The 21,452-nt window shown below is 35.9% G+C and overlaps 1 protein-coding gene across 1 annotated transcript in view; it reads right to left on the bottom strand.

Annotated features, from left to right (window-relative positions):
* MMP16 (matrix metallopeptidase 16) overlaps positions 1-21,452 on the bottom strand; it is a 165,198-nt gene that overhangs the window by 64,017 nt on the left and 79,729 nt on the right. The window contains exons 2-3 of the mRNA XM_065751879.1: positions 11,916-12,064; positions 4,014-4,136 (exon numbers count right to left, since the gene is read on the bottom strand). Coding sequence (XP_065607951.1) covers positions 4,014-4,136; positions 11,916-12,064 — 272 coding nt within the window. The remainder of the gene's footprint in view (positions 1-4,013; positions 4,137-11,915; positions 12,065-21,452) is intronic.

The following is a 21,452-nucleotide window of genomic DNA, read 5'->3' as shown; positions in this document are numbered from 1 at the left end:
TCCAGCTTGTAGGAAAGTAAGAAGTCATTAATTTAGGCTTTGATCCAAGACCCACTAAAGACAAAAGAAAGTTTAAATTATTCTAGTTGATCTGTGATGAAGCCACTGACCATCTACAAATAAGACAATTAAAGTAATGCTACCTATTGCTGAACGACCAGATTTTATTTTTCTCTTCATCAAGAGGGCTGAATAAAGTTGCAGAATGGCTTTCACCATACTTATTTAATTTTCTTGTAAAATGTTGAGTTATAAATGATGGTTATAACTCAAGGCAAAGCTTAGATTTCTGGATAGCATTATTTAATTGTATTTGAAAAATGTTCTGCAGAATGAATCATCTGAACAACTGACCAGTTACTGTTTCTCGTAGAGCTAGAGTTAAAATTATAAATCATATGCCAAGTCATCTGGTGAGGAATAATTTATATGAAATAATTCTCTGTCTAATTATATGTCTACGGAAGATATATAAACATTCATGCCCTATTTCATGAAGCTGATTTCTTTCCTGGTTCCCAATCTTGCCCCTTCTTTAAAGTATTGGATGATTTACTACCCTTTAAAAAGAGCAGGTGATTGCTTTTGAAAGCGATTTGTGTCTTGGTAAACTTCATCGTAAAAAAAAATACATTAAAACATCCCTTAATAGGTTTCATAGATTTCTACTCTGAATCTATATTATGTTCAGTCAGAGACTGTTTTGTAACTTGATACAGTGTAAAACACTAAGGAAGAGTCAAGACTGTATCATTAATTTTTTTCTGAATTGTTCTGTAACTGAGCTACAGTTTTCAGCACTCATATACAGAGGCTGGTAAAAAAGTTCAAATAACCATTTTTTAAAAAAACTTTGGTAAAAATAATATTAAATACAACATAAGTGTAAATAATACATAAGTACAAATAACATTTATAAGGTATACAAGCATGAATTGTATCAACCATAAGAAATACAGGAAGTAATATTGCTTTGTAGGTCCATTATAAACAGAAATTCTGACAAGCCATTCACCAGTTCAAGTAAATGGAAAGCTGCATTCCCTGAGGGAGATAAATTGTAACTAATGCAGCATAATTCAAATTCTAGGTTATTATTTGAAATAACAGAATTCTGCATAGTGACACTGCAGACATATGTTTTTTTAAGACTAAGGATGTGGCCAAAAAGTTCCACCATGAAATTTTGAGGAACTGCTCAGTCTGAAAAATTAGAAATTGAAAACATGGAAATGTAGAAAAAAACATGATAAAATTTGAATAAGTGTCTGTTTTGATCCTCCTACTTATGACTACAGAGAATGGAGAAGCACTCTGATGGAGAATGGAGAAAACTCTAATGGAGAAAACACTCTTAACAACAATAGTTTTTTAAAATTTAACAGGAGCCAGCAACAATTCTTGGGTTAAAAATAATAAGGCAGAAAATGACAAACTAAAAATCCAAGTAGCCGCAGATTAAAATGCATATATATGATCTCAATTCTATTTTTACCATTAACAATGTTTTGATATTTTTCTAAAGTGATGATTATATATATATATATAGCATCTGAGGATATATGGCATCTAAGATATATTCCTGCCAGACAGACTGGAAGTGGTGAGTTTGTAACTGTCAAACACTTTCAAAGGGCTTTACTAAGCACTATATTTGTGCCTCTGAGTGACAGAACAGACAAGAGCTCCACATCTATGAATTTCACAGAGTTCAACAAGGTTTTATACATTTACACTTTAATATTAAATATTTTATTGAAATAAGTAACTAACAATTGAAAAGTGATTTGTGGTATTCTAAAGACAAACAAACAACAACAACAAAAAAAAGCCACCACCAAATATTATAAGAAAACCTGCTATGAACTGCTGCTAAGGCTCGTTGTTTTTGACCTTTAAAGATCAGGTCATCTTTTATTGCCTTTTTTTATATATATATAATGTAAATGCCTAGAAAATAATGTTTTCCTTGCAATTTCTTTTCTTGTTTAGAAAACTAGGTGAATGCAGGTCTATGACAAGACAACCTTCTAATTGAGTATTCTGTGTTTCTATTCTGTTCTTTTCAGAGAAGTTTAAGTTTATTTAAGAGATAAATTTTGCCTCCCCTGGAAGCTTTACTAAGTCTACTTAGCAGACAGAGATCAGACTACAAGGTTTGACTAGACAGGAAGTCAGAATGCAGCTGGAAACCTGCAGGTTACAAAGAGACTGAGAAGTGGCACAGGGCAGGCACAAAGCTAGAGATATGATCAAAAGTTCAGGAACAAAGCAACTTAAAACGCCAGTCAGTTAGCTGGAATTAAGTCTGTAAGCATGAAGCCACAGGGAAGGAGAAGGGAAGAATTATTTCTCTGTTTTTTTAATTGCTGGTAGTTGCTTTCAATTTTCTAAATTGAGAAAGATTAATATTGTATTATTAATTCTACTTTTTAACACTAAGCTTTATTTGCAGCTTTTCTTGTTTAAATGTATTTTGCTCTGTAATTCAGCAAGAATTACTATAGGCTGTAAAGAAATCTGTAATGAAATAGAAAATCAGACTGTGTACAAAGGAGAAAGAAAAACACATTTTCAGCTGATAACATGTATGCATGCACACTGTTTAAATTTTAAAACTAAGAGAAAAGTGCTTTCTTATTCTGATCAGCTATGTATTTCATCTACGTTTAAGCATCAACCAGTGCAACATGCTAATCACAAGGTAGACAGTTCTCTATCTCTTGAAGTTATATCAGTGTTTAATGTCTTAAAATAAAATTCTCCAATTAAAACATAAGCCATAGCATTGATATAGAATTACTGATAAAACTGTCTTCGCTGTGGTATGAAGAATAGTCAATATGACCATTAGAGCTTGCAAACTTAAAATTTAATATTTACATGGGGTGATGAATAATGACAGCAGTCAATGAATTTAAAAAGAACTCTGTCCCCTTGAACTTACTCTTGTTAGAACAGAAATCTCAGTAAGACTGCGCAAATTTTAAATTAGGCCTCGCTGGATTCAATGGCCTGTTGAATCACAGAATCACACAGAATCACAGAACTGTAGGGGCTGGAAGGGACCTCCAGAGATCATGGAGTCCAACCCCCTGCCAAAGCAGCTCCCTAGCCCAGGTTGCACAGGTAGGCGTCCAGGCGGGTCTGGAACGTCTCCAGAGAAGGAGACTCCACCACCTCTCTGTGCAGCTGTGCCACTGCTCCGTCACTGCACTGGGAAGAAGTTCCCACACACATTTGTGCAGAACTTCCCATGCTTCTGTTTGTGTCCGTTTCCCCTCATCCTATCTGCTGAGAAGAGTACAGCCTCATCTGTTTGCCACTGAGAAGCTATGTATCCTATGTTTCATACCTGATATCTACGTTGGCCAATAGAGCTCTAGCAAGTACACAGTTTACACCTAACTTATCGTGGAAAAATCAGCTTTGACAGAATAGGCAACATACTGTGTAACCTACGTTCCAGACTCTGAACTTACACAGATGTATATCCCCACATCCCAGTGCTCACTACCATGTAAGATGGAATAAGTTATAGCTCAGTGACTCACAAAAATGGAATCAAATTCATGGTTACTTCAGAACAGACCTGTAGGCACCAGCATTTTACTGAGACTGACTTTCTTCAGTAACATATTTAACATTTAGAGATTTCAGTTTCATTAGAGCACTCCCGCTTTCAGAGAAATGTTCCCAGAGAAGCTGTTAAGAGGGCTGTGAGGCAGATTTAAGGACATATTGGGTGTTAATTTGATGCTGAAAGCTTTAGAGAATTTCTTGCTTACTAAATACACTGATTTTGATGAATTTTGATCCAAGAAAATCACTTGATTCTTGTCTAGCACATGCACACATACTAATCCAAGAAGTATTAAAATCAGCATTTTTATAACATTTATTATCAATAAGCTTCTTCTTGAAATATTGAAATATAGTTCACAAACTTATATTTACTTTTAAAATTCATGTGACTAGTGACATTTATAAGTCTACATTAATATTTTTGGTACCTGTAAGTGATATGTTTGTGTTGCCACTTCTGTCCCGTTAACGCATATCGTTTCCGACGGATGTTAAATTTAGAGCTGCCTCTTGTTTGGTCAGGCACACCACATCGAGGCTTCTTCATCCAGCTGCAAAGAATAGCACATAGTTGAAGCAACGTGGTAGGAAAATCATAACCACTACACTCAGCAAATAACATTTAAGTTTTTTTGAAGTTGTAGTATTATAAATTTTATGTCTGCATGAAACAATGGGTTAAAAAAAGGACACTATCTTGGTACCAGATACATATTTTCTGGGGATTCATTGCCTCTTATGACCTTCAGAAACAAATTTATTTGCTGCTGATTTTTCTAGTTTTCTTCTGCTATAACGACTGAAAAAAGGCTTCACAACTAGACATGCCGTGCCTAATTAGTAATTTCCTCTTATTCATTCAAGGTAATTATGATCTGTATTACTGGCTTGCTTTCTGGAGGTGATGTTAAGTAAATACACACAGGTTTACTCAAATCACAAGTTACAAGATTAATTTTTTGTTCTACGATCCTTCTATTTTGCCTTATTGACATTTGATTTAAAAAAGAGCTCTGAGCAAAGGGCCCAGACAACTGTCAGAACACTGAAATCTCTAAAATCATAATACTTTTTAGATCTTGATAAGGTGTTCTTACTATCCCAGTGTCTCTCTACACAATAAAGAGAATCAGCTCTAATCACAACTAGTGGAAATAACTAACTTAAGGTTTCTGCCTAGGAAAATTTAATGTGCATAGGATGAATCTGAAAATGTCTAATTCACAAACAACAAACAAGCATTGTGGCAGCACCAGACTTCCAACGGAATTGCTTAGTTTTTGAAGTAGTCTTAATAATTCAAAGTATTCCAGTATTTCAAACACCTCCAGTTTTTTAGCATTCCAAATTACCAAGTTAAGATGAAGCATGATTTCGGCAGCAGTATCACTGACAGAATTGTTTCTGACTTGTAGTACAAGTGCTTATTTAGGTTGATTTAAAGTAACAAAGCTCAGCTAAAGTGCTGCTCCTATATGAACTGAATAGCTGCAGTGCAATTTTCCATCAAGATGATAGTAAGATTTCAGACATTACTTTATGTGCACAATCAACTCTGTTACTTTTCCAGGTCACTGAATTTATTTCTGTAATATCAAATAATTACTGATGTAAAAAATGTAATTCTCCTATGGTACTTAAAATTCTATATTCAGGCTTGCATGAATGATTTTCTGACCATTCAACTGGCATTTAAGCAATGCTTCATAAATACATATACACAATAGCTTTAAGAATGGAAGACAGAGAATTCACTTGAAATGTCATCTAATTTGAATGTAGACTCCTTGTAAAAATATGCACAAATTATGAAATCTAAAAATAAAAATAAAAGCCAGCCAGCCAGCCAGCCAGCCAGGTTATTTCATCTTTTCATGTACATATTATGAGTTGAATATAGGCATAATGAAAAATAATGTTTTATTTTGTCCAAAAGAAAAAATGGAATATTTGTGACACAAAGGACTCTTTTTCTATACATATGTAGAAATCATAGCACCATACATATACATTACTCAATGCAATGAAATCTTTGATTTTTCCATTCTGTACTCAAGAAATCAAATGTACATTGTATGTTTTATAACTGTAACTAATACAGGATAAGTTATATTGCATATTGAATGAATTTTTGGAGACAGACTAATGGAATATGGACTTCCAGTCAAATCAGCCATGCTAATTTTTATGTGGATAGAAAAGTACTGTTTAAATGTCTAAACAAAATCAGCCTGTAGAAAAATATAAATTTTTGTGACTGTATGAAGATGACAACCCCACTTGCATAGACTAACACACCAGTACAATATCAGTGGCTATGAAAACTTTGATGGGTGATGCCTCCATAAAGTACTGCAATAGAGGAAACCAACATTTGTACATAGCAACCAACAGTTACCTAAAATTTTGGTCTATTTTCAAATATTAAATGCAATTATTTGCTTTAATTTCTTGTCAGAATAATTACAGAGTACATCTGGCACATAAAACTATAGACTGTATGATATATGTTTGCAAGGAATGTACTGTTCTTACTCCAGTGTGTGCAAAGACAACAGTGCAAAGTATATAAAATTAATCCCACCAATATTGGCTGAAATAGCCCGCAACTTTACTTCAGGTTCTTCACATTTTTTATAGAAAGTGTCATTTCAGACAAGAAGATAAGAGGAATATCTGGGATGCATTATTTAGGTTTGCTCAAATAATAAAAGAAAATTATAGAGGCATATCTTTACTACAAACCAAAGCTGGTTCTATTTTTTGTGAAATATAATACTTTATCAAATGAAATATTAATACTTTATCAAATGAGATTAAAAGTTGGCTCAGGCATCACAAAGTTTTTAGATCATAGAATCATAGAATCACCAGTGTTGGAAAAGACCTACAAGATCATCGAGTCCATCGAGTCACTAAACCACATGTTCCTCAACACAATTTCTAAATGTTCCTTGAACACCTCCAGGGTCAGTGACTCCACCAGCTCTCTGGGCAGCACATTCCAGCGCCTGATCACTGTTTCAGAGAAGAAGTATTTCCTAACATCCAGTCCAAATCTCCCCTGGTGCAACTTGAAGCCATTCGATCTCATCCTATCACTAGTTACAAGAGAGAAGAGGCCAACTCCCAGCTCACTACAACATCCCTTCAGGTAGTTATAGAGAGCAATAAGGCTCCAGACTGAACAATCCCAGCACCCTCAGCCATTCTTCATAAGGCCTGTGTTGCAGACCCCTCAACAGCTTCACTGCCCTTCTCTGGACATGTTAGTAGTACGTTTTCTCACTGAATCATGCATGGTAGATCATCATAAAGCTAGCAAGGGTTTTTAAGGCATTTATGTTTTTGAAACTGGACGCTCAAGCTGCAGAAAAAGGCACAACAAAAAGCAAGTTGTGTGACCATAACATAATAGCACAACATCAAAACAAAGTAGTAAGTAATGAAGAAAAAAAAAAACAAAACCCACAAAATAAAAAAAAATAATAATTAAAAAACAAAAAAGCAAAAAACTACTGTACTTTGACAGAAACAGTTCCAAAAACATCAGGGTTTTGTATATAATATAATATATATAATATATCACAGTTTTATTGTTTCATGGACAATAACTTCAAATCAACTGAATTAGTTCTTCCTCTCCTGCTCCTCCCCCTCAAAAAGTTTAACTTAATCAGCTTAATAATGGAGCCTCAAATAATTCGTTAGAAATTTAAGCAGTCACAATTTGTTCTTCCACTGACTTTGAAGAGCCATGTACCTATCAAGAGTATTATGCTTGCATCCTTGCTGGTTGGAATGGGCTGTCTATCTCACTTGCATCCTCATGGTTACAAGAGAACTGGAACTGTGGTTCATGCACAGCATAAACTGCAACGTAAATCAAGTGATTCACTAGCTTTCAGCAACTCATCTTCAAGTAACACTCTAGAAAAGATGAAATTTTCTCCGTTTAATGCAGCGGAAGAGTTGGACTGTCAACTGGTCTATCACCCAAATCCTAATTGAGCTAAATTTGGCAATTGTAGTTTATAACAAATTATTAGTATCACAGTCAAGACCAGAAATGAAGGAAAATGTTAACAATTTCCGGAAGATAATTTACATTTTCATATTTTTACGGTTAAATATAGTTTTTTGTACACTGGCAGGCCTCACTCTGACTAGCAGGAAGGCTTCTGTTGTCAATCATTAACGCTCATGACATTTGTTGATATTTATTGTGTAAAGTGCTCTTCCATTTGGGGGGTAATTGGCATAGAAAACATTCTTTTTTATTTTCATCACAATACAGCTGCTTACAGCATAATATGATCAAGGTCTTCCTTGTTCTTGAGTGCTTAGGCTTTAATTACTTTTTTTAAATCATTTTTTTCAATTTTTTTTTTCTTTCTTTAAGATTCTATGCTGGTAATGGCTGCCTCTCTTTCATCTGTGTTTCTGAACCTGTGGAAATATGTTATGCAGCAGCCCTTTGATATTAATATTTTATCAGTACTCAATAAAGAGGCTTAATTGTGACTAATGTACTCTGTCTGTAGACTATATCACATCAAATTCTTCTTAGGTCCATTAGTTGAAGGCTTGAAGAGCAATTTATGTCAGGAGAATTAAAACAGTTTAGACTCATAGTAAAGCTGAAAAGATTAAAATAAAAATATGCAGCAAAATTATAATGTTTCTCCAGTTGGGAAAAAAAATTCTGAAACTAAACTTCCTATAACTCAGCCCAGTTGCCTAACCATATTTTGTTCTTTGGGAGTAAAGGAAGAATATTTTTTTTCCTCCTCATCTCAAACCTTCAGAATAAATTGTAAAATACTTAAAATATTTTTCCTGTTTATCTATAATCAAAATTGTACAATATTTATTAAAAATAAATAAAAAGTTATTCAGATGGAGATTTACAGACTAGTTGGAAGGAGTGTCTTAAGGAGAAACAAACTAAATACAACAGAAGGTAAATAACAAAGAGAATGTAAAAAATTTGGTGTGACTTTATGGCTGGAAAAATTGTAGACTTTTATTTCAGTACAGTTTACCACTGAATTGCCCTGGATCTTCCTGTGAGGAGAGACATGTTTTCTAAATGTCTTTACTCTTTCCTATTGCATTCTTAGTGCTATTACAGGACCTTACTGGCACTCCTCTATGTAATAGAACGCAGTCCAAGAGTGATGTATGATACTTTCAACCCTGTTACTGTGAATGTTGTTTCTGAGAGGCTTCTCACTGAATGTTTGCAGAGGGAACAAGACTTTACGTATACCTTTTGCACAAACCCCAACATTTACCAACAGGATAGACTGCTGAAATTATTTCTGCAGCTCAAAGTTTACCACTGTTTCTTATTTTGGGACTGGTAATCAATGTAGACACAGCAGAGATCATGCAGAAATACAATTATATTTTAATTATCGTGTATGAATTAAACTTGATTAGAAGTTCTTCAGAGCAATAAAGTGAACACATCTGCCATTTATTTATAAAGGATGACAGTAAAATAAAATCAGTCAGTTATTAATACCAAATAGATTTGTTCTGTATCCTATACAATACCATTCTATCTGTATACAAAGAAGTTTATAATATACCCCATAAAAATGCAAAACAAATTTTGGAAATAAAAATGTATACCAGTTTTATGAGAAGACAGCAACTAACTATCCTTTCTCTACTTAGTAGCTTTTTTCTAGGGATGTGAAAAACCAGGAAGCCAACTGTGGGTCCATTTCTGGAAGTTTTTTATGAAGTCATTGACTAGGTTTGTCAATACATAAATGAATCACATACAATAGTGTTGCACTCCATGCAAATGTGAGACAACATTTTCAATGGATTTGGCACTGTACTTTTACTTCTATTCAAAATATCCCCCATTTTTTACACTATTATGATGAGATCAATTTCTACCACTCATTATTCCTCATCCCCAGCAATAAGCATGTATCAGGTGTTTCAAGCCACCTGGGAAAAAAAGATTAAAAAACATAACAAAATTAAGTGAATGATGAGAAGAGAAGATGAATACCATTTATATTTATGCATGTCAAAATAGTCCATGAGGGATTAACTGTTTCTCAGAACAAGCTTCCTCCAGGAGACATTTGATAATGACGCTGCAGGACATTATTTCCCTGTTAATATTCTCAAACTTGATACCTATCAAGTTATTTCAACAACCTCTTTTAATTGTTCATTCTTCTGCAGACTAAGAGGTACATTGTAATCACTTCTCAAGACATGCTGGAGAAGCACGAATGCACAAGATGAGAACATGTTTCTTTGAGATTCCTGCTGCAGTCTTTATTTAGTAATCCCAGTATTTTTTGTGATTATAACATTAATCACAAAGAAACAAATGTTTAATTGTCACATATCTCTGGCCAAAAGACAGCATGTATTCTCTCTACATAGACAAAATGGAAAATGACTGCAAGTATTTACAAATCACTTCCATAAATGTACAGTTAAAAATATATATCCTTTGTTATATATCCGCTTCATGTAAGAATATTGAGTGCTGTTAAGTGATGGTAACTTGAGGCCACACTTGAGTTCAATGGTCTATTTTTTCTAAATGCAAATGTGACAAGTCTTTAAGAGTCAGTTCTGTTCCCAGCTTGACTGAAGTTAATACAACTCCAAATGTGAACATATAACTCATTTGGCATGAATTATACATACCTAAGAATTGCAACGTGCTAGTCTATCATATATGTAGAAGAAACCCATGTGATTGGAAAACTCAGTTTTCATTAGCTTGTAAAATGAATGCTTTGGACTGCTGAGTGGTTGTATTCTTCTGTTTCTGACATAACCAAAGAAATGAGAACAATCTTGCAAACATGAAGTACTTTCTTTCGCAATTAAAGTTTTCTTTACTTGTTCTAGCTTTTGTTTTGTTTCTAACTTGCTGACTGATGCCTTAAAGCAAGACATTGTCTCTGCTTTAATTTTCTTTTCCTGCTCTCTTGTCTCTGTACTGCTACCTGTGAACAGATTATTTTCCTTTTACTGAAATACACTGCCTCTTAAAAAAACAGCCACCAATGTGTCCTTATAAAGATACAAACAGTGGGTATAGTAGCACCCTCCCCTCAAGCATCAATCAGTGAAGCTGTATAAAGAGCCCAGTCTTTCCACCCTGCAGGCTGGATCATAAACATACCTCGGAGCACAGCTCCCTCACAAGGCATTTCCTGAGCCCATTGCTATTGCAGTGCCTTTTCTAAGGTCCTCTAAATGCTGAAACTGAGGGATGTCTGATCGACTCACCTCCCCTTAGGGCAGCCCTAAAATCTGCTTTGCTTTATTGCTTTTCAATGCAATGCAATGCATGTGCCAGTGGAATAAAATGATTTTTCCAATTCTGCCAGCATTTTAGGTAGTCTCATCCCTAAACCTGATTGGGGTAAATGATTAAAAAATCATTCACGTCAGCTACTTTACCAGAAAAGAATGACAAAAAAATAACACAACAGATAGGGGCTGGTAAGGAGGAATTCCACCCCCCCCCCGCCCCCCCCCCCCGAAAAACACTTAAGAAAAATAGGAGGAACAAATTTCAGTAAGGTAAATGTTGGATTTATTGTTATTGTTTGTTTTTTTTTCAAGCAAAGTAACTTCTAAAATCACAGATAATCGTTACTGCATTTTAACTGGACACTTCTACTCTCAGGGTCTTAGTTTTTATCAATACTATTTCTGGCAAATTTCTAAAATGTGTATAGAGTTGTTTGGAAGAAAATTTTAATCTCTCTATTTCACACAGTTTGTCTGTGTTTGCACAAAATCAGATGCTGCCTGCCTTGCATGATTTCATAATTGCAAATGGCATGCAAAATTAATCTGATTTTACTGCATGAGAAAATGACCACACTTGTTCTTTTGTTACTGGAAACCATGAGATGAATGGGCTATTGGAGTGTGCTAACTTTTTTGTTTTGCAATGAGAATAAGGGAGTTTGGAGTAAAGATTTTCCACTGTGAAATATTTTGTGAATTCTTGCCAGTTTGGATTAGGCTTCTCCAGTTTCACATTGATAGACTTTTGGCCTTTAGTTAACCCTGAAACATTTTCTTTAGAACCATGTGCCCAGATGACAGCAGTTGGCAGCTGACTACCTGCTATCATAAAATACAGCAGAACAAGATGAAAATAAAAATTCAAGGAAAAGCAGAAAGAATTTTTGCTCATCATCTGAAGATGGAATGCTGTTTGGGTATTCTGGTCACCCTACTTTGCGTGTCATAAAGTTTTTCCATTTCTACTTTACTCTTCCTGTAACAGAAAAGTCAAGAGCAGTTCAGTACCAGTTACTTACTCAATCGTGTTCCTGTCCACTTTTCCTGTCATATTAATGCCATAGAACTGCTGCATGGCAGCTATAGCTGATTGCATGGTTTCTGCAGAGCGCAACACCGACATTCTGGGGTCAGTTGGTGGAAGGTAGCCATACTTTTGTAACCATACCTGCAATGACAAGTGCAGTGGCTATTAAATAGAAATTAGAGATAAGTAAAATGCTCCCCAGTACTTAGTTTTGTATGCTATACAATGAAATTTCTAATTCATCAAGCATAAAACCTGTTAGTTTGTTGGAGGTATTTTTGCAGAGAATAAATTCTTCGTAGCTTTTAGTTCTTCTCCCTTAATAAAGATTCTGTTCTTTCAAGACTTACAGTGTTTTGTACCCAGGAGTCAGCTCTCTTTATTATCTGAAACTACCTGTTTCAAATATTTTTAATGTATTTATTTACTTATTTATTTACTTGAAGTTACAGTTTGAGAACCTATCCTGGGCTGTACACACTTCAAAGAATGTTAAAGTAGGGTAAATATAAAACGTACAATATATGTCACATAGGGCACATAATAATATTCACCAACTATAATAAATCCACAATAGCTCTCACACACTTACACTTCATTGTTATCTTCTCTCAAAGAACACACACACAAAAAAAAAAAAGAGGGTGAGGAGAGATTCAGTTTTCCAGGAATGTAAAACTTGCATAGTCATAAGCAAAGCACGTGTATGGGAGACAGGGAAGCAGCAGAGCCTGTGCATGCTTACAGGAATCTCCCTGGTAATAGGATCCTCCTTTTCAGATCAAGATGGAACTAGTGCCAACTGGTTATGCTCTTAATTGTGTAGAAGTGAGAGGAAGAGGACACGGTCCAAATAACTGAAAGCATTATGGATTAAAGCCAGTATCTTAAGTATACCTGGAAAACTCTCAGAAACATGCTGTCCTCTTGAGGCAATGTTTCACAAATAAGTAGCTGCAGTTGTCCTAATGTTTCTAAGTATTCTAAAAATCTAGTCTATACAAAACACAGTGCAAGGCTTCTGAGCTGATGAGAGTACTGACATATCTTTGAAAATGTCTTAGCTTCCAGTCTGAAGATTGGAACATCTCACTACAGTGAAAGGTGCACATATTGACACTATACAAGTTATAGTTAGATTGTACTCCTTTCATTTCCCTCCCCATAGCAACAATTCATCTGCAATCCCATAAAGCTGATTTTCCATTCTTAAAAAAATAACAAGTAGAAAGAAAATCATATTCAGTTACCTCTTTCAAGTATGTCACATCCCAGTTCACAGATTCAGAATCATTAACAAATTGCATCTACCTCCTCTCACCTTACAGTGAACTGTATGTTCCATGTGTCTCATGCACACAGCTGACACACAGTTTGACACCAAACAATGCATTGTACAGTTTTCAACCCTAAGGTTAGCTGGAAGAATCCAGTCCATATAGTCGCATTTGTTTGGCACTCCCATTTTACACAGTTACAAAGAATAAGCTTAGAATTTCCTCAAGTAGATCAAGTGGATCAATTTATTGTTATGGTTAACTTTATTGCACAGTGTAAACATACAATTGGTGAACACAGTGAAGCATCAAACTAGCACTAGATATAGGGAAAATCTTCAGGTTATGAGCTCAGATATTTATAATTTAAAAAGGTTTACATACCCAGCACACAGTACATACACAATCTCAGAATTTTCATGAGCTTCAGACAACAAAAGAATAAAATACAGATAAGATTAAGATTTAGTCTAACCACTCTCACCTCCACATTATCTCTATATACAAGAGCCGATCAGAAATGCGAACAAAAGTACATTTAATGGATAGGATGGTGTTCTTATTTCCAATTAAACTGAATTGCTACAGTCTGTACCTACATTCAACTTTGCATACCCTTGACTTGTGCTTTTCCGCTTTGAGGATGAACTTGTGAACTTTAAGTTTGTATTATTTTGTGTCATCTCACAGATCATTTGGCTTATGTCTCATTTCCTGTAGGAAGTCTGTTTTTCCTTCTATTACTGGAGGGTGTCTCTGAAAGGACAGTTAGAGGTGGAACACTGGCAAGAGCAATTTGATATGTAGAAATGAGTCAATGGAAGTAACAGATCAGTTTGCCTTAGCGTTGATTTCAGGGCAACATGTAGAGTTTCTTTGAATTAATATTTACAAAGAGTACATTTAAGACTGGAGTTATCTTGAGACTCATCAAGTCAGTGCAGAAAAGTCAAGGGGAAGAATGTCAGTATGATATTAAAACACATGATGAGTTGGGGAAGAAAAGTAATTCTGGGCAGCATGTCACTGCTGCCTAAAACAGTGCCACCTTCTTAGCATGAATTTGGTATACAGACACTCAGGCTATCCATGACGTTCTATTTGAGTGGTAAGGGCACAGAAAATTGCTTGGTAGGCTTGAAAGGCCTCTCACCACTCAAAAATATCCTCACTGCAGCAAAGCTGAAGGAGACAGGGATATGGGCTTATAACTTAGCAAATTTACCAGTAGCTAAAGCTTCGGATATCTAAATTAGAAAAGTCGTAAGGAGAGAGATGAAAGAACTTGGGGGAGTATTGCTCATGGCAGAAAGGGAAAAGACTGGACAAAGTGGAATTAAGCACAGTGCTGCTGCAGACACAGTAAAATGAAGAGAAGTGGCCCAGAAACAGCAAGAAAGGACAGTATAGCCTATTCCCTTCTTATAATACAAGACGCCTGATAATCACTCCCTAATACTGTTTTATAACTAGTATGTGCTTGAAAGCAACTTCTGACACTATTAAAAACTATTAGTGCTTTGTATTATCATGCATCATGAAATGAGACAAGAGAGAACAAATCTAGTTCCTGCATTATTCCTCAGATTCATCAGTCTTCTGCTACCAGATTTTGAAGGATCTTGGCTCTGTCTGCCAGATAACTGAAATATAGTTTTACGAGTTGTGCACAGTACAAATGGTAGAATCTATGAACAAGAAACTTAAGTCCAAAATATAGAGGTAGAGAAAATAGCAAAGAAGAAAAGAATGAGGCAGCCACAATAGGAGAACAAGTTAAAACGATTTTCTCACAGCCTTATAATTTTGAGGCAACCTATTTAAGAAATTATGACCACAAGAATTTCCCACTCCCTAACTAATGCAATTAAATCTGTCTCTGCATTAACACACCTCAGTAATGATAGCACAGTGCCAGCTATTCATCTGTCACTCTGAGAAAGTAATTGTCTTGGTAAAAGGAAGCAGTGAAGATGTTAGAAGGGAATTCTTAACACAAAGGATGTTGAGGCACTGGAAAAGGTTGCCCAGAGAAGCTATGAATAACCTATCAAGGCCAGGTTGGATGTTGGCCTGGACAACCTGAGCTAGTGGATGGCAACACTGCCCATGTCAGGGAGTTGAAACTAGATGATCTATAAGTTCCCTTCCAACCCAAACCATTCTACAATTCTGTTAACCTAAAATCCAGGATGCCAACAGAGACACTTCACACAGACTCCAAAATCAGTGTTAACTCTCATTACTTTATACAGTACAGAAAGATTAAATACTGCTATTCCAAATAGAGCTTTTGGGACAGACTTTTCTGCCCTGCAGCAATCTGATGGCCAAGTAACTTCCCTCTTATAGTAAGCATAGAAAAACATAGCTGCAAGACAACAGGCTCTATCACTTCCCTCTCTATTATAGTGCTTTCCCATCCTACTGCTGCAAGCTTTGCCTCAGAGTTGAATCTCCATTGTTGTAGTTTAAGCCTGTAGCTTCTCATTTTACCTGCTACGGGTGAAGGGAACTGATTATTCTTTTCCCCTCTGCAGCAGCCTTTTATGTATTTGAACTTTCTTTTGTGAGTCACTCCAATCGTTTTAAAGTAAAGATAACCCATTTGTTTAATCTCAGAGACTTCACTGTTCACACTAACCTGCAGGAAATCAAAAGCTAAAATCTCTCTTTACTAAAAATCTGCTTGTCCTACATTTGTATGTTAGTTACCATGGTTGGACTATTAACAAACATAGGAATTTAGATGAACAGTGTTAGGTTCAGAAAGACCTGAATGCTCCAACATTTTGTCTTCGACAAAATAAAATTAGCTTCAAACTACATATTTCAGCTTCTTATTTCAGAATTGGACAGAAAAAAAAAAAGAAAAAAAAAGAAAAACTCCTAGGTGAGGAAACCTAGAGAGATGCTAGGAGTTTGTAGATCTGCACACACTACAAAATCCACAAGTATTCAGCACGTGTTGTATCACCTTCCATATTTTTGGATGTCATTGACAATATGCTTAGGCTACTTTGTTTGTTGGCATGGGTGTTTCCTGCCATGACAGAAATATCTTTTAATATTCATTTGAATCTGATATGAATGCTGGGCTTGTATCCTCTAAAGAATAAAGTATGGGTTAATTTAAAGTGTAGAAAATGCACCAATGAATGTCAGCCTTTCAGTTCTTTGCTAGTTTGGGGGAAAAAAGAGTGTTCTTTAAAACAGTATGTTGACACTAAAGTGTTGCTGAGAACAGTAAGCAAAGAACAATATATAAGCAAAACTATTATGATGGTATTCAGAGTATCTGAGAACTCAGTTATTTCTAAAATAGAATAGAATTTATCAATGAACCATTACTGTTACTGAATGACAGTGCATTGTGTAAACTACAGTACCTTTACGTTCTGTAAACCCAAAAGCTTAGTAAATCAAACAAGCTAAGAAAGCATGAATCAAAACAATTTCATAAACATCTTTAGGAGTGTAGTTGCATATCGTTATTATTCATTTCTCCCTGTTCCTTTCTCAGATTGTATTATAAAAAGCAAATTACTACAGGTATCGAGTAAAACTGTAATATTTTATAGTTTCAAAATATTTTGACTTCTGTTTTTTAAGGTGTTTCGAACAAAGATGCCATAAGTGAAATTAGTTGAAGTGCCTGTGTAATTCAGGATGTTTGTTTCAAAAAATACACACTTAGGAATCTAACTTTTACTGCACACCATGGGATTTAACAGTTTAAGTGCTGATGTCACTTTTAAAAGAGCTTGAAGGTTGCAATATAGGTAAATAAGCTAACTTTAGAATTAGTCTTTGTATAGTCAAATTAGTTCTCCCCATGATCCAATTAATTATATAGTCTGCTTATCTGCAATTTTGAAAGTTAATATCTACATCATATTTTGCATCTCATCTTGTTACTGCTACAGTGATAACACTTGAAACTGCTCTACTCCATTATGATATTCACAAACTACTTCTGAAACAGATGCAATGCATTAGAACCTGAAGAACTGATATAGTATTGCTTCTACTGATATAGTATTGCTGCAAGTTTTTAATGACTAATGGTATATCTTAATTACAGGCATAAGTTCTGCAGCTAATACTGACTTTTCAGTGTCAACTTGATAGGTAAAGAGCGAAATACAGCCAGATGCACATAAGCACTTTCAGAGAAGAGCATAGGGAATTTTCTGCTGCTTTTTTCTACCTCTTAATTCTGCATCCACCAGTTCTTTATTAATGATGTTTCCTCTTTTTAACAGAAGACATCAGTAAGAATTTACAAGATACAGAAAAATGTGTACACAGGGTATGTTGTATATGATACCTATCTGGGTAAGAAAAATCTCTACCTATATATTTCCCCCTTAAAGCAAAAAGAATATACAGACCAGCAGAATCTAATTAGTGTACAGGTAGACTGACAAGACATTGAACAGAATCGTAGAATCATTAGTGCTGGAAAAGACCTCTAAGATCATCTAGTCCAACCATCAACTCAGCACCGTGTCCTCTAACTCAGTGCCACATCTACACATCTTTTGAACGTCTTCAGGGACAGTGGCTCCACCACACTCCTGGGCAGAATATGCCAATGCACTACCACTCTTCTGGAGAAGATATTTTTCTTAATATCCATCCCGGTATAACTTGAGGTCATTCTCTCTCATCCTATCACTGTCACCTAGGAGAAGAGGCCAACAACAACCTCGCCACAGTCTCCTTTCAGGCAGTTGTAGGGGGGCAATAATGTCTCTCCTAAACCTCCTTCAGACAAAACAAGCCCAGTTCCCTCAGCCAGATCCTGTAAGACTCAGGCTCCCAACCCCTCTCCAGATTCACTGCCCTTCTCTGGACATGCTCCAGGGTTTCAGGTTTTTGCCCTTGCAGTGAAGGGCTCAAAATCAAACACAGTATTTGAGGTGTGGCCTCACTAAGACCAAATATAGAAGGACGATCATCAATCTGGTCCTGCTGGCCACAGTATTTCTGATACAAGCCAGGACGCCGCTGATCTCAACCACCTAGGCACACTGCTGGCTCATATTGATAGTGATCATATCAGCTGCAGCAACAACTGTCTTCTTGACAAAGAAAAGACAAAATACAAGCTTATAGGGTTTAGTTTTCACATGACCTAGCTCTTCCTCACATAGAAAATGCGCTCACTTCTTTTGTTCTGCATTGCTATGACAAACTTAAAAAAACTAATGTAGATATTATTTTGGCATCAGCTCAGATACATTAATATCTACAATTTTAACAAGGATTTAAACATTTCTAATAAGGTCTTAAGTAAAAGAAGCCTATAGGATATGTATATGTTGCATGCCACTTTATAGTAAATACTTAGATGTAGTCCTAAAAGCAGCAGAGTTGAGTTCACAGCGAGCCAGAGAATAGGACAAATTAGGCCTCACTGAGTTCACTGTTGCTGCAGATATATTACACTTCATTAAATTTTAGTTGAGGAATTTCCACAGTTTTTGTATGTATATTCTTATGGTTTTTCCTGTGTTCCTGATTATAAAAAAAAAAAAAAAAAAGACAGGATTTGGATCATCTGCATTATGTAAGTCTCAATAAAAAAAAAAGACAAAAAACAGATTTGCCAGTACATGTTCATGTATATCTCATTTTATATGAAATCAGAAAAGGGATTAGAGTGTGGAATTTCCCCATGCAAGCATATGGTGAATGGTAGTTCCACTGCAATTCAAGACTGCACAAGGTCTGCCTGATAAGTAATCTAAAACAAAGCCCATGGTTATTATTATTTTAGTTTTAATGTGCTTAATATTTTGCTTTACTGTTACGGTTGTGCGTAGAAAAAAAAAAAAAACAAAACATGTACTTTGAGAGAAGTGGAATGAAAAAGGCAACCAGTAAGCAGAAGAGGACCGACATGTAATGCTGTGCTTGAGAGGCTCTGAGGTACACTTGGAACAGGGGTGAGATTACTCAGCTCCAAAAGCATGACTTACGTTCTTTATTCACTACTGAGTGTCTGTACAGGGAGGGTGTTAGTGTTACAACAGATTACGACACAAATTTTTGCCCTGGAAAAAAACTCTTTGTACCTTGATCATTACTCATAATTGTATATATACACTTTTATTGCTGACTGCAGAATATAAACTTACTCATTAGTTTCTCAGGGAAATTTTCTCCAGCTACTAATAGAAATCTCTGGAGAAGTCTGGCACGGACCCACAGCAGTGGAAACACTTTCATAAATAAAACTAACAGTTCTAGTAGATGTAAACACACCCTCATACAGTGTATGTCTGGAAACACAGTCTACACATCTTACTAGAATTTCTATTGCTTCTTTGAAAATATGAAATGCTCTGCAGTGCTAAGGATGCTGTGTTGAATAATCTGTCTGGATAAGTCATGACTGCTTCAGAGAAAAATCTGAAGCTACAAGGGCCATGAAGCGGCTGAAGCACATTTCTTAAGAGGAAAGACTGAGAGAGCTGGGACTTTTATACCTGGAACAGAGGAGGTTCAGAGGGGATCTCAACAATGTCTGTAAAACCCTAAATGGAGAGTTTTCTGTTCAGTATTGCCCAGTGTCAGGAAAAGAGGCAATGAGCACAAAGTGGAACACTAGAGGTTCCAGGAATCACTTTTTTACTGTGTAGGTGTGAAGAGATTGGGGAACGTCCCACCTTGGAAATGTTTAAAAGCCATCATCTGGACATAATCCTGGGCACACTTCTCCAGGTGGCCTTGAGCAGGGGTTGGACCAGATGGCTCCAGAGGTCCCTGCCAACCTCAGCCACTCTGCAATTCTGCAATTTTTAACAGAAGAATCCTGAAGACTTGCAGAATCCTGTTCATACTGTCTGAAATGATGGAAAATTCTCCGAGGGATCAGAAATCCATATAAATAATTACTGGTATTTTTACTGTTTTTTGTTTATTTCTTTCTTCTGTTGTCCTCCACCCTCCCCTTGAGATCTGTTGTCATAACTAAAATTATTCCAGACTCTTTCTCATACGATCAAAGAAAAAAATGATAGATTGTTTTATTGTGTACAGTACTCCTCATTCGAAGCAAATGTATATTTTAGGTCACAGGAAGAAGAGTATGTAGGTGCAAACAGGAATCTGTCCTAAGGCTGATTCAAAACAGCAATTCTTACTGACACTGATCAAGTGACTTTATAGAAAAAGCTTTGTTTTTAACAGAAGACCGTTAACTTCGGCTAAGAATGTACCCCTTGAGAATAATGTTGATAGTGACTGATTTTCTTAGATTCATTCCACATGGAGAAGGAGGGATTTTATTTGGTATTATTACTTCAAGATCTCTAAAACAAGAACAGCAGTAGTCATCCAGAAAGAAAAACGTATCCATATTCTTATATTCCTGAACATGGAGAACATGAACATAGCATGCTCTCTGGACCCTCTCTGCTCTTAAGGCACAGGCACTACTCCTAACACGAGGACAAAAAAAGGACCAACACTAATCATACGTGTTCATACAGTAGAAAGTAGATAGCTTGCTATAAGATGCAAGAGATTCCTATGGTGCTATTCTCAACGAAGAATGAGAGTCAATTCTTTCATCAGAAACAGATTCTCTCTAGATCAATGTGAAACGAAGAAATAACTTACAGGAAGGAGACACTGAAAGATCATGTGACAAAGATGATATATCGTGTAGAGGAAACACAGGCAGATGTTATAGGAGAGATGCTCCAAAAGTAATGCCTTCTATTTTATAACCTTGGCCCATGATGCCAGAGGCAAATTTTTGTGTTACGGAAGTAGAGGTTGAACCTTTCTACCAATATTCCATTACATGTTGTTGCCACATGACAGATGGCAGTAGAGGCAGTCTGACAACATGGCATCTGAGACAGAAGTGTGTATAAAGCAAAGGTGTGAAATTTAATTCCTCCATTAGGAAAAAATGGCACCCACTAACTTACACTGAAGCTAGCCGAATGTTTATGGAGACCGAACAGTGTATGTAAAGTACTGTGAGGTGGTGAATGGTGCATTCCAGCAGTGGTCGTGCAGATTTTAGAAATGCTGTATGGAGGGCTTCTGTTCGTCACTGGTGAAAATGCATAGCTAATGGTGGTGACTATGTCAAAAAATAACACCTTGTAGCTGACAATTTTCTCTATCAGATAGTGTTATTAGGCTTTTTATATCTATTGTAGTTTCTACGGAAATAAATAAGGAGCATTACTTTTGAAGCAACCCAAATATGTACAATGGAAGCTTAA

The sequence above is a fragment of the Cyrtonyx montezumae genome, unplaced genomic scaffold (assembly GCF_038088225.1).
Source record: "Cyrtonyx montezumae isolate F1298 unplaced genomic scaffold, pur_monq_1.0 scaffold_8, whole genome shotgun sequence".
NCBI classification, from domain to species: Eukaryota; Metazoa; Chordata; class Aves; order Galliformes; family Odontophoridae; genus Cyrtonyx; species Cyrtonyx montezumae.
The sequence above is the reverse complement of the archived record's forward strand: the minus strand, read 5'-3'. Positions and strand labels throughout refer to the sequence as shown.